This window comes from Bactrocera dorsalis, chromosome 4 (assembly GCF_023373825.1).
Source record: "Bactrocera dorsalis isolate Fly_Bdor chromosome 4, ASM2337382v1, whole genome shotgun sequence".
Classification (NCBI taxonomy): Eukaryota; Metazoa; Arthropoda; class Insecta; order Diptera; family Tephritidae; genus Bactrocera; species Bactrocera dorsalis.
Window position 1 is genome coordinate 15,767,560 of NC_064306.1, and position 17,529 is coordinate 15,785,088.

The window sequence follows — 17,529 nt, forward strand, 5'->3', positions numbered from 1 at the left end:
GCTTGATAACTTTTAAAAAAAAAAAACGCATAAATTTGCAAAATCTCATCGGTTCTTTATTTGAAACGTTAGATTGGTTCATGACATTTACTTTTTGAAGATAATTTCATTTAAATGTTGACCGGCTGCGTCTTAGGTGGTCCATTGGAAAGTCCAATTTTGGGCAACTTTTTCGAGCATTTCGGCCGGAATAGCCCGAATTTCTTCGGAAATGTTGTCTTCCAAAGCTGGAATAGTTGCTGGCTTATTTCTGTAGACTTTAGACTTGAAAAAAATAGTCTAAAGGCGTTAAATCGCATGATCTTGGTGGCCAACTTACGGGTCCATTTCTTGAGATGAATTGTTGTCCGAAGTTTTCCCTCAAAATGGCCATAGAATCGCGAGCTGTGTGGCATGTAGCGCCATCTTGTTGAAACCACATGTCAACCAAGTTCAGTTCTTCCATTTTTGGCAACAAAAAGTTTGTTAGCATCGAACGATAGCGATCGCCATTCACCGTAACGTTGCGTCCAACATCATCTTTGAAAAAATACGGTCCAATGATTCCACCAGCGTACAAACCACACCAAACAGTGCATTTTTTCGGGATGAATGGGCTTTTCTTGAACGGCTTCTGGTTGCTCTTCACCCCAAATGCGGCATTTTTGATTATTTACTTAGCAATTAAACCAGAAATGAGCCTCATCGCTTAAAAAAATTTGGTCGATAAACACATTTCGAACCGAACACTGATTTTGGTAATAAAATTCAATGATTTGCAAGCGTTGCTCGTTAGTAAGTCTATTCATGATGAAATGTCAAAGCATACTGAGCATCTTTCTCTTTGACACCATGTCTGAAATCCCACGTGATCTTTGTCAAATAATGCATGAAAATCCTAACCTCAAAAAAATCACCCGTTATATATTGTATAATATAGGTATATATTTTAAGTGTTTACCTTTATCTTGTCTGCCCTTATTTCTATTGAAGCACAGAAAAGAATTCTACTGACTAAGGGTTATGATCCTGAGCGTGTTCATGGACGGAGGCCGCAGGGCCTCGGACGAACAACGCCACCTTTTCTTGATTTGTCGGTATTGTGATTTATCGATGTTTCGATTTGTCGGCATTTTGGTTTGTCGGTATTTTGATTTTTTCGTATTCTGATTTGTCGGTGTTTGAATTTACGGTATTTTGATTTAGCTGCATATTTAAATTTTGTCGGTATTTTGATGTGTCGGCATTTTAAATTTCGATATTTTAAGTGTATCCCAAAAAAATCACCTTAATAAAACTAAATATTTTTAAACAATACTAGCACGATTCGTTCACCACTTCCAAAAAGAATTCTCTTTGAACGAAATTTTGCGACAATAAAGAAGTACTCGTAATCTAATACCTGTCTAGAAGCAAAAGCTTAAGCTTTTCTCGGTCTGGACAGAGAACAAAAAATTTCGGCAGCTCCCTCTACCACTTCGTGATTCCATCTTCATCGATATTCATGGCTTAAGCTGACGGCTCTAAGAAAGCATGTCCAGGCACGATAGCAACTAGCATGATTAATAAAATAAAATATCCAACAAAATGCTTTTACAACGGCTTTTGCGACTTTTGTTTTTATTGGAAGACATTTTATACATAAGGTACTACTACTTTTTACCTAGTTGTTTTACAAGTTAAGTTAGGTTAGGTTTTATGACTTATTTTCGAGACGAGGATAACACTTGGACAGTTAAAGTCGAGGCATTTGTTAAACGAAAAGCTTTCAAAATCCATGTCATTTATAGGCAAAGTGCCTTGAACCCAACGCAAATCTGCTTTAGAGACTTATTGCGCTTCCAGCGTTTTTTAAACCAACTATTTACAAAAGTATATATCAGTGGTGTTTTTTCTTACGTCAATATATATCCGACATAAATTAAGACTTTTGGCTAACCCAGTATTAACACTTAAACGAGCGCAGACTTCTTGGACGAGTCAATCTGAGAATCTAGTTCTTTTATTAGTAACCAAAGTTGTACGAGTATATGATATTCTAATCAATATGACTTACGAGAAGTATACGCTTTATTCATTCTCTGAGTGCTTCCGTTGAAGTCCTTTTCAGCACAATGTTTCGCTGTATTCCTTACGTAAATGCGATTGTATAAATTGAGAATTTTCTTTTTAATTGCCTTGATAGAATGGACTTGTGGAGTACATGCCGAGTTGGGTGACTTTCTCATGTCTTCACAGCTCATTAAATTGAAATTGAGAAAGCGCAGTAATTCACAGGAAATTCCCAAGCGCAGTACAACAATGACGTTGTAACAAGACGAGCGCAAATATAAGAAAAGATACGGTACATGAGCACACGTATTGCCAAAGTACACTAAAGAAGGAGTCCAAGACGACGAGCAAATTAAGCGCTGCAAAGCGGTTTGCTCTTGCAAAAGCATCGTAAATTATCGACGTTGAGGTGGCGAATGACAGAGAGTGCGGCGCGTAAGAAACTTTATTAACAAAACATAATAAATGAGCTCCAACGGCGAGTGATGAAACAACGTCCGATAGCAGAGGTACGAACTCGCGCTGGCTCGGCTTGAGCGCAAGGGATGGTGCGAAACAATAACACAGCTGTCGACACTTAAAATGTCATTACGCTGAAGGCTGAGGTCTGCCAAAAGAAAATGCCACGCTATAGACTTACGGTTGGAGGCCAACTCGCTCCTGTGGATTGGTGTGTGCGAGGCATATATGTATGTAAGTATGTACGTATGTAGCTCGAACGCGTGGTCAGCAATTTCCTTGACTCGAAGCTTGCCGCTAGTGCTTGTTGCATACACTTTGTATTTGTATTGTCCCCAGTCTGCGAAGCTCCCTATAAGAACAGTGACAATCATTTTATCGGTTTTCAATCACAGCTGAAAAAATTGTGTCAGTGCGTAGAATAAGGTTTCTATAATTTTCTTAAAGGCAGTATGCTAAAACTTATGTATAGAAATGTATATGTGAGTTTTCATCGCTCTTTGATACATGTATAGGTATTAGGCATTGACATATAGTATAATATGATACATTGCTAACCATAAAGTCATCAAAGCTGAAAATTATTCCTTCACGAAAGAAAAATTCATTGATAAACTATTCCGTATATCTCCTACAGCTCATCGTTGCAACGACTGGGGTATTCTTTGTTGCTAAAGAATAAAGAACCATTAATCTTTCACAAAACCTTTCTCTATAACACTCGTAATGTCGAGTTGTTGTGATTTTCCTTGTCTCCGAACCAGACAGGACGGTAATGTTGGATGCCTTGTAGAGTTTACTATTGAGTCAAAAGTATCATCTCTCAATGCTGTCATTGTTGTCGGTGTTAATGATATTTCCCTTTGTCACATTATCCAGGCTAGAAAAAGTAGATCTAATGGAGCAGTTGTTGAGGCTGATGTCAATATCGTCGATAGAACCATATTAGCCCGACTTCTCTGCACTACGTGCGTCTTTCACTAATATATGGATAGTTCGTAATTGAAAAATGTCTAAATTAAAATGAACTTTGAAACGTATATGATTTACACCCTTAACAGGGTATAATATCTTTGGCACGAAGTTTGAAGGAAACGTCCAAGACCCTATAAAATATATGCATACATAAATGATCAGCGTGATGAGTTCAGCTTTTGAGATATCGATCTGCAGATTGTGCATACGTTCCTTTCTCCCCAAGAAAATATTTGTCGGAACCACCGATATCGGCCCACTATAGTATATAGCTGCCATACAAACTGACTGATTAAACTCAATTCCTTGTATGGAAAACTATTTTATTTTTCAATCGTCACGATATTTGTCGTACATTATTATACAAAGCATAGCTACAATATCCGAAGTAATTTTTTAGATCGGACTACTACTATCAAGAGCTTCCTGTAGGGTAGCAGTTTCTTGTAGGGCTGTTAGTCACTTTTCAGTAGTAGTAATTAATGCAATTTCAGTTGCTGCTGTAGTAGTATGCCATAGTCATAGATTTTGTGACATATCAATTAATCCTCAATTAATTTGTAGGCACAGCTGGACACTTAATTAGATGCATTAGAAATTTAATTTAGTTACAGCTAGTACGGGGTTACAACATGTCGCCAGAGTGTCAGCACACGTCCAGCTGTGAGGACGGGGTTAAGCAAACATATCGTTCGATAGATAACGCTAGTGTATGTGTATAACTAAAATCTTACAATATCGCGCTTTAAATTAATTCCGCCCACGAGCGCAACATATCTATGTATATGTATGGGGCTATGAGTTTTATGAACTTTGCGAACCAATAAAGCCAATGTAAAGTGGGCTCCCTCAATAAATTCTCACAATGCGGGCGCCCCTTTTGATACACTCATTGACTATAGAAGCGTTTATCGATGTCAATTTATTGACTAGCTAATATAAAAGTGGTCGAGCCTGTGGCCTACATACAAACGAACACATATGTGTATATACATACTTAGATGTATGTAGTTCACGAGCTAACAGCACACATTTCGCCAACTTAGCAGTGCCGCAATCAACCCCCACACAAGCATTCAGGCAGAGTTATGTCTGGGTGTGCGAGTATTTGTGACCTAAATCGCAAAATTTTGGCATCGCCATCAATGTGGCCATTTTTAATTTGCAGCTCTTGCCTCCGCCACCTACAAACACGTACCACCTTCTTCCCTCGCCATGGTGGTTCGACCACCATTTGTTGCATCCTTACGAATTGGCCAAGTTGTTGCCAATGTTGTATAGCATTGACGACCGAACCGCAGCCGCAAAGCAAAGTAAGCAGTCGTAACTTTGCAAGTTCAATATACTCGTATACTCGTAGTCCATACTTGTAGGCTTGGGTATTGCTATAGGCAGTTTTGGGAGATGCCGGCAGGTTGACGTGTTTCGCCAATACAATATCCTAAATCTTATCAATTTGACATTTTTGTCTTCTTGGATTTTCGTAATTTATTGCGAAAGTTGGTGTTGCTAGTAGAATGTGGCATGTCTGAAGCTGGAATAAGAAGGTGTACCTACATATACAGTGGTGGTCTCATAATTAAAAACGACGGTAAAAACTTAAAAATATTTATATAAAACTGGAAAAATTGATTAATGTTTTGTAATTTGTTAGATATCCCTTATTTTTAACAAGATTGTGTAGCCTTCGCGGTAAACTTTGGATTAATTGTTGGCATATGTATTTGCACTGATATGCTGTTCCAACTTTGTTGAACCATTTGAATCAACTCGTCATTATTTCGTGGTTTTTTTCCTTAAGATCTCGTTCCACAATTGCCCATAAATTTTCAATTGGGTTGAGATCAGGACTTCAATCAATATTTTTATCCGAAAGCCAGCTTTTCACTAACCTTGAAGTATGTTTAGGGTAATTTTCGTGTTGGAAAATGTAATGGACTGTCATGTTCTCAAAGGAATACGTTTCCATTACATTCTCCAGAATGTTTTTATATTGATGTTGGTCCATTATCCCTTGAACAAGCACAATTGGGCCAACACCACGAGAAGAAAAGGCTCCACAAACCATAACAGTTCCGCCACCATGTTTTACTGTTTTCACAGTGTACCTGGGGTTCAACGCCATGTTGGGAGGACATCTTACATATGATTTTCGGTCGGACTGGATTAAATTGAACTTAGATTCGTCACTCCAGAGAACTCTATTCTAGTGTTCGGGATTTTTCTTCACCATTTCCTTTACAAATAGCAACCGCTTCTCAATATTTTTTTTTTTTTTGATACAAGCGGTGTTTTGCGCAATGCACCCACGAAGTCCCGACTCCTGTAGACGCCTTCTTATCGTCCCAGCTGAGATTTCTACATACACTTCTTGTCCAACTTAGTCTTTATTTCACGCGAAGTCATGAAAGGGTTGTTTTTGCTCGTTCTACAAATTATGCGGTCTTCTGCTGGAGTGGTTTTTCGTAGTCTACTCTTCCTGGTAGGGGTTTCAAATCTCTTTGTTTTTTATACAAATGAATAGCTCCAAATACCGTTTTTTTGGAGCAGGAAAACCTTTGTGCGATAGACATTGACAAATTCTTCTTTTGATAGCACCTTACAATTAACTCTCTCATTTTGGGTGTACATGACTTTTTGGCCCATTCTGATAATTAAAACGTTTTTAATTGAACATTGTTTAATTGAAGTATACTCACTTTATCGCTAAGTTCAAAAAAATCCAAGAATCAAAAGAAAAAACTGCGCGTCTCTAATTACGTGGCCAGCCAAGAAACACAATCCGGGAAATAATTTTAATTTTTTCAATAACCAATCAGCAAATAGTCACGTGTTTATTTAACAATAACGTTCAAAGCCCACACTACGAATAACGGGGATTATAATTTACAGTGCGCGTCTTAAAAAAGTATGCAGTGTTTTGATTTTTTCTAGCATATCGTTTCTAATTATAATGCCACCACTGTATGTGTGTATATAGATAAATTCTCAATTTGATCTGTGAATATTAGATCTTTGAGAATAAAACACCTAGCCACTTTGATATGATATTTATTATACCCCGAAGAGTGATATTAATATTTCCACGATGTTTGTAACACTCAAAAGGAAATGCCGGAGACCCCATAAAATATAAGTATATTATATATTTATTATATATAAACGAAAGGTCGACGTGCTGAGTTGATTTAGCCATGTCCGTGTGTCTGTGTATACGTGAATTAGTATCTCAGTTTTTGGTTTAACGCACTGAAATTTTGTATACTTCTTCCCCTAGAAGCTGCTCATTTGTCGGAGCGGTTGATATCGAAATGATAAAGACAATAATCTCAATATTTTATACGCTTGAAGTAATTTTGCAGGCAGTTCCTTGCTTAATTTGGATTGCTGAAATCGAAACTAATAGTAAAAAATTTCTCAACGCGTAGGAGTAGTCCAAAAATCACCAATTAAAAAATTTGACAAAAATAGATGTTCGTAATGGAAATTTTTTTAACTCAAATTCGTAATTATTACATCTGAAATACCCACAGATCTCTTAGCACACCAGTCGCAAATTTTTCCTTCAGCTTTGTTGAGTAGTGTAATCCAAGAAAAAAGCTATAGCAAAGGAATATAATTTTAATTTTAACTTCCTCTGAGATATGAATGAACGTAGTTTGCCTTTTATATTTCGGAGGCTTGGCAAGCTATGTATATTGCAATCCGACAACTCACAACGTAAAATTTGACATTTTTAATGTTATCATACTCAGAACGTTTGAACATATGAGCGCGACTTGTATTGCCTACAGTACGAGTATATTAAAATAGTCATCTCGGCCAACAAATGGAATTAACACAGCAAGAGTTCATCGAAAAACTTCATTGATTTTTTGCCGATTAGGCGCGATGAAGGACCAGTGTTTATCGGTGGTATGGTGAATTGAATCGAAATCGTAGATCCGAATTGCGCTGCTGTTGTCCGAAATGAGTTGTTGTTCCGGAAACTATAGATGCTGGGCGCAAACTGATATTTCATTACCGACATTGAGCCAACCACAGGCATTACTGTTAACAGCATACATTCAATATTGCATTCAAAATTTGAATGTTAAAAATATTTATTCACCTTAGAGCCCACACAATATGTCGATCGCTCAAAAACAGGCTCGCGTAGATTGGTCGAGAGAAATTAAAAAAAAAACGATAGTGGTGTCTCGAAACACTTCTATGACATGATGTGAGGTGGTAAATTGTGCATTTATGCGTACGAGACTGAAAATGAACAGCAGTCGACTGGATGTGATTTTCAAGATAAGCCGAATTTGACAAAAGATGGGATGTTGACGCATGAAGCTCTTCAAAGCAATTGGATGCCTGTTTTTTGAAAAAACTGAACATATCGTAACCATAACACTAGATCAACACAGAACGGTAAATTCTGAGTGATACACAATCATTTGTTTTTCAGTTGTTTTTCGAGAAATCAAAAAAACCAACCGCCGAAAATGGATCTGAATCAACTGCATTATTGAGCACTCAAAGCATCGATGAGTCATTCTCCGTATAGTCCTGACTTGGCACCGATTGACTTCTTTTTATTCCAGTACAAACATAATAAACTAAGAGGTCAACTATTTTTTACATCTGAAAATGCGTTAGAAGCGTTCAGAAGGCATGTTTTGAGGATACTTTATACAGGTAGCAAAAGTGCTTCGACAACTGGTTCAAACGCATGCATAAGTTTATAGATCTTAATAAATTATTGTCATTGGCTACCGTGTTTATGAGGTACTTCTGCATACTTCCTGAATAATGGAGAAATAATAAATCAAGTTTTATTTGTTTGGAATAAATCCAGACAGCGTCTTGGTCAAATTATGAAATTACGCTCAATATCAGCTCTTAGAACTCTCTTTCGATTATTCTGACGAATAAGACTCTATGGCAAGGATAAGAATTTCAATGTATGGTCCCCAACGTGAAGCTAGCGGCACATCTAAAAAAAAGTTTTTGACTAAATTGTGCATATTTAATAGCTACTCGCCAAAATTTAAATTTGGGTTAAGCTCAAAATGCCTAGTTTGAAAATCCCCAAATTACATATCTTTCCAAAACAACGAAAAAACGAAAAAATTAGCCTAGATCGAGCTGTAACTTAAATTTTTATTTTTAAAAAGGCAATACGCCTTCACAAGATCAAAGATGAGTTGGATTTATGGTCCGACCTCACGGACAGGCCAAAGGCTTTTTAACCCATGTAGTACATAAAGGGCATATATTTGTATGTACATATATTATTTATATGTATGTATTTATATATCTCGAAAAACTGTAACCACTAACGATAACATCGCTAAAGTTCATCAATTGGTACTAGACGACCGCCGGATTAAAGTTAGGGAAATAGCTGAGATTATGAAGATGTCAAAAGAAACTGTTTGTCACATATTAAACCAAGATTTGGGCATGAGAAAGCTGTCCGCGCGTTGGGTGCCGCGTTTGCTTACGCTAGACCACAAACGTGCGCGCATGAACATTTCCAGCGCTCTGTTGGCTCAGTTTAGAGGCAATAAGACCGAGTTTTGGCGCCGATTGATAACTGTAGACGAACTTGGATTCATCATTATACGCCCGAAACAAAAATCCAATCTAAACAGTGGATTGAAAAGGGGGAACCAGCCCCAAAAAAAACCTAAAGCTGTGTATTCGGCTGGGAAAGTGATGGCGAGTGTTTTTTGGGACAGCCAGGGAATTATTTTTATCGACAAGCTAAAGGAAGAAATTTCGAAAAATCGGCCACATTTGCATAAAAAGAAAGTCTTGTTCCACCAAGACAACGCACCATCTCACACCTCAACAGTCGCCATGGCGAAAATCCACGAATTGCGGTTCGAACTGCTTGACCATCCACCTTATTCATCGGATCTAGCACCAAGCGACTTTTTTTTGTTTCCTCAACTTAAAACTGCGCTCTGCGGCCAGAGATTTTCGTCAAATTAGGAGGCAATCTCTTTCGTGAACTCGTATTTTGCAGACAAAGACGCCAAGTACTATTTGGAAGGGTTGCGGAGATGGGAGCATCGCTGGGAGAAGTGTGTGGAGTAACAAGGAGACTATGTAGAAAAAAAAAAAAAAAAATTTTGAAAAGTCGCGTGCATCATGGTTAGGTCGGTTATTTATCGGACAGCGTACATAAAGGGCATATATTTGTATGTACATATATTATTTATATGTATGTATTTATATATCTCGAAATGTTATTCAAAGCACATTTTTCAGTATTTGAAATCATTAAAGTGCACGTACTGATATTGTTTTTCGAAACTGTACGTGGCAAAAGTCAAAATATTTCCTTGCAACGCTATAATTGTAAGTAACAAATAAGAGAGAGCGAACACATTTGTTGCCATTACTGCAATATTTGGACGTGTCTACAAATCTTTATTATACAAAAGCTATTCATTATTCATTAGAAAATAGCTGAAATTGTGATCGTATGAGTTTATGCTATAGACACCGCGCTCGTTTCATATGAGTATATAATACTTTACATCAGAAGTCTCCCATATTTACTGATATTTAGATATAAAATCAATTATAGAGCCGAAAAGTTTATCAACCGGTTTATACAAGAACGTAATTTTGATCGACAGTTTGTTTGACAGATTTGTATCCGATTTGATAAATTTCTTCGAAAATTGCACCGATGCATCGGGCAATAATCCTTCCAAATTTGATGAATTATCTCATCATATAAGAAAGTTTTCCAAACAAGAAAGTGATTTTGATTGATCAGTTTGTCTGACAGCTATATACTATACTTCTCCGATCTGAACATTTTTTGGATTGTGGCGATGCTTTGAATAATAATCTGGGCAAAATTTCGTGAAAAAATTAAAATGCTTGGAACAACACCTTGGTACAGGCGTACTGAAAATACCATAAAGATCTTGGTATCTAAGCTAAAGAAAGAAATAGAAGACTGCATAACGGGACATTATACCTCCGTCCGTGCAAGATCACCAAACCCTTGACTTGAATTGATCAAACTTAGTATGTGGGCTTCTTAGTGCCAAAACAGCTAAATTACTTGTTCGAGCTTGTCTAGATGGCGTAATCGGACCATTGCCACGCCCACAAATAGTTTTATTCACTTAACGGTTGTACATATCACCTAAAACTAATTAAAGAGATATAGAATTATATATACATATCGCAGTAGTAAGGGATCTGTGAGATTTTGGAAAAGTTGACATCCGGGACTTCTGTAAGTTTAATGCATATCTCCTAAAATTGAGTAATTGATACAACCATGCGTCAAAGACGTAAACTTAATGTACAGATGGTATGAGAAAACAAAACTTCGAGTGTGAAAGATGGACGTAATCGTACTACTGGTACCGCCCACTTTTTTGTCTCGGAAAACCCGACTGACGAGTGCCATAACTAAGCACCGATTTAAGATATAAAACTCATATTTGGTACAGGGAGTCGCAATAGTGTCACGCTGTGAGAAAAAATGGAAAAGCGGACAACAACGGGGCCCCGCCTTCTAATAAGTTTAAGATACCCTCTGATTTGTTCAGTTTCCAGAACACAAATGCGTCAAAGCAATTAATATAACGGGATGTAAAGCTTATGCACTAAATGTCGATGGCGTGGTTGCCACCGTCTACTTTTTGTCAAGTCCAGGCAAAACTGACCGATTTCGACATACCTTGTAAGTTGATTTTTTTCATATTTTATGTCTATTGATCGAAAATATCAGCCAATGTGTGAGATATATAATAGAAATTAGGGGATAATCCTGCTCTTATAATGGTTTGTCTGTATGTCAAAATCGGGACAAATCGGACCAATACTTCCCTTAGTCTCCATATATTTAATATAAAGATAATCGAACTTCTGGTTGACTTTTTACCGCACGTATCGGCCATTTGTGAGTTATCTCAATGAAAATTAGCTGGCATGCTTTATTCATAACAGTGTATCTTTGTGCCAAAAATAAATATGTAAATTTGAGCGGAAACTAGACTTACCCTCCATATAACTAATATCAGGATTTTCGAATATCCGACTGACTTTACTCTATATGATTCGTTTTTTAGTATGTGACATGTTACCAGTACGTGGTATTGGGAAAAATAGGTAATATTTGGTCGATATCCTAGCCCAACGTTCATGTACTATATATAATGGTTTTAGTTTGTGTGCCAAACTTCAGATATATAAACAGACGGACAGACAATCAGTCGAATCAGCTCATAATTTATAAGTATAGTATACATTTTATCGGATTTCCAAGGCTTCCTTCCAGTCTTACTTAATATGGCCTGTTCAGGGTATAATTGACACCTTTGGCCTGATGTATCATCCTACCCAACAAATATAAATTTGTGGAGTACGAGTAATTCATTTAAGATTTAAGTGCTTTTAGCACATTAGTAGAACTATTAAATAGAAGACTTTCCGGTTTCAGTTAAGGAATCTATTAGAGAGGACCCATGCTCACTCGAGTGATCTTCTAATCCACATTTGAGTTTTGTACGACTACAATTATTTTGCTTTGCCATTGTGCAACTTTAAGAGGTTTCACATTGTTAAAAGCTGGTGCAATTTGGAGAACTACATATGTACTTATTTGTAGAAAAAAATATATATATCCGGTATATACATAGTATGTACACTTAGAAGTGTTTAATACGTCTATTCGTAAGTGCATACATACATATGCATGGTATGTATAATATGTTTGTACATACATATGTAAATGTATTGTCGTCTTGATTCCGCAAGCAGTGCGCGTCTTTCTTATCAGCCTCGTGGTACAGTGACATCGAATAGTATCAGTAATATCTCTTATGCCATGTACATAGTACAAACATACTTATACACATGCCTTCACACATAGCTTCAAGTGAACATAAGACCTTCATACAAATCTACATAAAAGTGATAATGAAAGTGCATGAATTAAACGAATTTAATCGCATAAAATAAGTATAAATATGGGTATCAATGAGCAGCTGTTATGTCTACAATGCAACTGGGGTATGCTTGTATGTAATAAAGTTTGTATATACACATATAAACATCTGAGCTAAATGCTCGCGCCAATTTCTTTAACGTGCTAGAGATATTCGCAGGCCACTTCCCACACTCTCTGCGAGACGAAATGAATTGCAATGGAAAGCGCAATGGCTGCACTCGCGAAATTTCAATTCGATCGTCAATCTTGTACATTCGATCAGAGATCAACAGAGCGACGAGCCGACACACCACTTGATCCGCATTTAGTCTTTAGTTTTGCTTCTCTTACGTTGCGTGTTGAGTGTCGCGGGTGCATCTAGTAACAATCGCACATAAAACTGCAATTTAGTGCGCTGTTAAAAAACTTACATATAATCCTATTTCCGGAACTGGGTAATCAAGTGTTGCTAGTGTTTTGCGTTTCATACTTTTCAGGATACATATACTCCAGTATTTCTCTTCAGTTTGTTTATACAACATTATAGTATATTAAAATTATTGATACAAATATTTGTCAATAGAAAAAAATTAATTTTCAATTTGGCATCTTGATGAATACAATAATATTAATTTTTAATGAATAGGGAATATGAAGTTTGGGTGTAACATCACGAGGAAAAAGTCGGAGACTCTATAAAATGCATACCTATATACATAAATATATAAAAAAAAATTAGGACGATGAACTACTTTAAGCCATGACAAACTGTCTGTCCGTCCGTATTTTTGTATGTACGCGAACTAGTTCCTTGGTTTTTAAGTTATCGATCTGAAATTTTGCTCGTCATCTTCTATTTCATTCAATCTGTAGAATGGGATCGGGTCGTTGTTCTCCTCTCCTCGTGTGTTCTACTACTATATAGTCGAGCTTCGCGAGCGCTTGGTCAGCGTTGGGCCACTATAAGTTCGTGCCTTGTCGCAAGATTCTCTTAACCCTAGATCAAGCGTAAGTGATTCGGTAAGCCTTTGTAAGGCTAGCCTTTTTCCAGTTGCGGCAGTTCTACGAGTAACAGACCATTGCGCTATCCATGCTAAAAAATTGGGCATATTACCGGGCGCAAGCTTCAGAAGCTGCCTGGTAAAAGACGAGGTGAAACATTTTTACGCTTCATTCTTGTTTGTCCCGCGTTTCAAGGTAGATGCTTAAACACTTGGGTGCTCATACCTTCTGATATTCCATCAGCTGTGGGGAATGGAAATTAAACTGCTGAACAAATCTCTAGATCAGCATTCGAATCCAAAATAACTTAGCTTAAGCATATACAAGGTGTTTTTCAAAGTAAATAAGACTTTTTTCAATCTAGCGCCCCCTGGTGGCGCCATCTATATGTCGACTGGTGCGTTAGAATCTGCTATCTTCATCGATTGTCCAGTGAGAATTTCATGACATTTCATTGGATTGCGTTTCAAGTGTCAGTATGTTTGTTTTATCGGTGCGAAAATGAGCTTCGAACAAAGAGTTAACATTAACTTTTATTTTAAAATTGGTAAAACTTTTACCGAAACGTTTCAATTGATGAAACAAGTTTATTGCGATCATAGCCTATCCCGTAGAAGAGTGCACGAGTGGTTTTAACGTTTTTAAAGTGGTCGTGAGGACATAAATGACGATCAACATGTGGACCAATCAAATTCGTGATCATCGGAAATTCCATCGAAACTGTGCCGAAATCATCATTGAAATTCATGGGAATGAAATTGAACATTTCCAAAACACCGATTTATCGCATTTTGGCCGAACATTTGGGATTACGAAAGGTGTGTGCACGTTTTTTTCCGCACAAATTGACTGACGACCAAAAATTGCTCTCATCGATCGACGCTTGTGACCGATTATTTGGCCAAAAATCACATTTTAACCATTAACCACTCACCGTATTCACCTGATATGGCACCGTGCGATTTCATCCTTTTCGGAAAAATGCATTTGCCCATGAAAGGAAAGCGTTATGCAGTCGTAGAGGCCATTCAAAAGGCTTGCACCGGCGAGCAACGAGCTAAAACACTCGTTCTTAAAGAACATAAATTCATTTTTCTAAATCTGTTAGACTTTTGTTTTGTGTATAAGTAGAGTATAGCAAAACTAGTTACTAAGTATCAAACGACAGAAACTTCTATGTAGCTTAAGAGTGTTCTCTATAGGTTAATTAGTTTATTTTTTATTTAGAGGAACTGCATAATATGTTTTATACGATACGTAATATATTTGAACTCGTATAATACTTTAAAGTCATCTCTTTTATCTGCAGCCGTTATCTACTGTGAAAATGGATAATGCGCTCTCAGTTAACCCTGTGTCCACCTCTATTTGGACTATACTTTTCCTGTTACAATATGTTCAGCACATTTTGGGCAAGCAGCTCGCTCACGTCTCGCACTATAACGCGGCAGCTATTCAACACTGCTCAGCCATTGATGTGAAGGATAAAATTGTGGAGCTACAATGTAATGCCAAATGTTCGGTCGATAGTGTGAGGACTACCATGGAAGATCCGCAAATCTGTTTTCAACAGTGCCAAGCGTCCATTTATCGTGAACCACGACGCGGTTTCTGCCCGAACAAGAGAAATTTTACACTACCCGAACTCTCGCCATTACAGCAGCTGATCTGCTTCGACAACTGCCTGTACGACTCCGACTGTCCCTTGGTGCAGAAGTGTTGCGACATTGGCTGCGGACCGGTTTGCGTCGAAGCGATCGACGTGCGGGAGGATGCATTGTTGCCACCAATACCGAAAATCATATACTCCAAATTGGGGCGCGGAAATAAGGTGGAAATTAGAATTGAATCTTCAGCAAATTCTACTTATTATTGTCATGTGGAAGTGCGGTATCATTTCGGCGTATCCTACGCTGAGCGAAAGCTTAGTCCGTGGCAATGTCAACTGGTGGAGAAAATTGCTGAGATTTCGGATGCACGCAGCAAAAGGTTTGCTAACCTAACCAAAGAATTATACCGTAAAGTTGTACTCCAACTACCAATTTTCTTTCTCACCTTTATAGAATTGATATATCGTTTAATCTTAAACCTGGTTACTGGTATCAAGCGCGTGTTGCGGCAATTAATGCATACGGTTTTCGTGGCTATTCTGAACCCTCCAAAGTATTTCGCTTAACGCATAGTGAGTATCAGCTTCCTTTACTTGTATGCATCCATTCTAGCTTAACATTATTTGTATATGTATTATACTTCAATTTAATAGATCCCAAGCCTCCCAAGTCTCCCGCTGATGTGCAAGTAGTTTCCGCCATTTTTAATGGTCACCATTATAAGGTGAAAATTGCTTGGTGCCCATCAAAGTCGAATTTGCCGATTGAAAAGTATAAAGTCATATGGTCGCTCTATGTGAGAAATAACGATGAATCAGTTATAACGAATGAAACATACGTCAAAGATGTAAGTGCTTAATCGAACCTACTATTAGTTTTTAGAATAAAGTTCCCACACATTTCTGTTTTTTGCCCACCGAACCTCCTTTTTACATCAGAGCAGTGTTAACAAACCTTCTGAATGTTGGTGTAATTGCTGATGGCATACTTAGATTAAGATATATTAGGTTTTGTTACAGATTCCCGATGGTGAGAAAACGGTGTACAGTCACAGTTATGTATATGCATTATGCAAAATTCCTGGCGGTTGGTCAAAGCTCGCGGAGTTCCTATAAGGAGAAGCTGTCCAATAGTAAACAATAAGTGGACAAGAGAACTAAACCGTCAATCATTAATCCGGAAACGGATTACTAAAATTTATAAGGGGCTAAGGACGGTCGCATGTTCCTAAAAGGCGCTACCGCATCAAGTAAACTACTTTAGTGTTGATTTGGGCGAAAACATCAGCACAGAAACTGCTTGCAGAACTTAAAAGTTATTAATTGAAAGCAAGCAAACCTCAATAGATATGCATATATATGTGCTCCTTAAGCCAGTTACATTGATTTCTTATCACAATTGAGTTTTGTTCTATATACTCGTATAATAAATAGTTTTAAATAATTTTTTCACTTTACCTGTTCTCACCATTAGGCACACTATTTCGAAATAAAGGAACTTTTGCCTGAGTCCAGCTACTACATTCAAGTCCAGTCCATATCCATAAATGGCAGTCGACGTTTGAAGTCTGACAAGTGCTCAGTACTCTATAACACGACCCAACCTGCGGAGCCCTACAGACCACTCAGGTGTTCGCATCACGGCCATGAACAAGAACAGACTATTGACACCAACAGTGAAAACCCCTTATCACGAACCAATGAAAGAGCGCCCAAGCCAACTACATTAGCAGTATCAACTGTTCAAGGATATGAAGTCAATTATCGGTTTAGTCGTAAGTTTGGCATGATTGTACACATAACGGGATTTTTACCACACAAAGAAAAGTGAGTGGAGATGGAAAATCAATTTCGAATATAAATCCAAGAAAATTTTTTGTTTATTCAGGGTTTACGAATTATGTCCAAAAGAAAGCAATTGTGAGCAGCGAGAATACAGCGCGATAAGGGTGAAGGTGAGCATTTCAAATTGTTGAAATTTACGCTGAGTTAAAAAACGTTATTCTTTTGATTCGCAGCAAGATGCTGTGGAATTTGACAGACTAAAATTTGATACCACTTATGTGCTCAAAGCTTACAGATCCAACTCTTTCGGCGAGTCAGCACGTGCGGTGAATAGTTATTTTTCATTTACGACACCGAAATGTGAGGCCTTCAAAAATCGCTTTCCAAAAGAGACTTTAAAATGTTAGTCTAACGTGTTCAATTATTATACATATAATAATTATTATTGAGTTTAGAATAAGTTCTTTTTATTACGATTTTACAATAAATTAACTGGCCTACCATATATTTATAGTGAGTGACTTATAAAGTTTTGTTTTTGTTCATCGAGAGAGGACTTTACTCCTCAATTGCCTACTTAAGCTGAAGTAGCACCTGTTGGCAAGAGATAGGCTGATACTGTTGTTGGTGTTGATACTGGTTCCATGATAGACGGAATTATCTACGACTTCGAAGTTATGACTGTCAACAGGCACGTGGGAGCCTAGTCACGAAT

The 17,529-nt window shown here is 37.5% G+C and overlaps 1 protein-coding gene across 1 annotated transcript; it reads left to right on the forward strand.

Annotated features, from left to right (window-relative positions):
- The first annotated feature begins 12,694 nt into the window (after positions 1–12,694).
- Positions 12,695–17,321, forward strand: LOC105233444 (anosmin-1). The gene is made up of 7 exons (XM_011215536.4): positions 12,695–12,873; positions 14,730–15,409; positions 15,484–15,602; positions 15,684–15,877; positions 16,504–16,856; positions 16,918–16,984; positions 17,048–17,321. The coding sequence occupies exons 2-7, from the start codon at positions 14,748–14,750 to the stop codon at positions 17,219–17,221; spliced, it is 1,569 nt and encodes a 522-aa protein (XP_011213838.2). The 5' UTR covers positions 12,695–12,873; positions 14,730–14,747; the 3' UTR covers positions 17,222–17,321.
- The last annotated feature ends 208 nt before the right edge of the window (positions 17,322–17,529 follow it).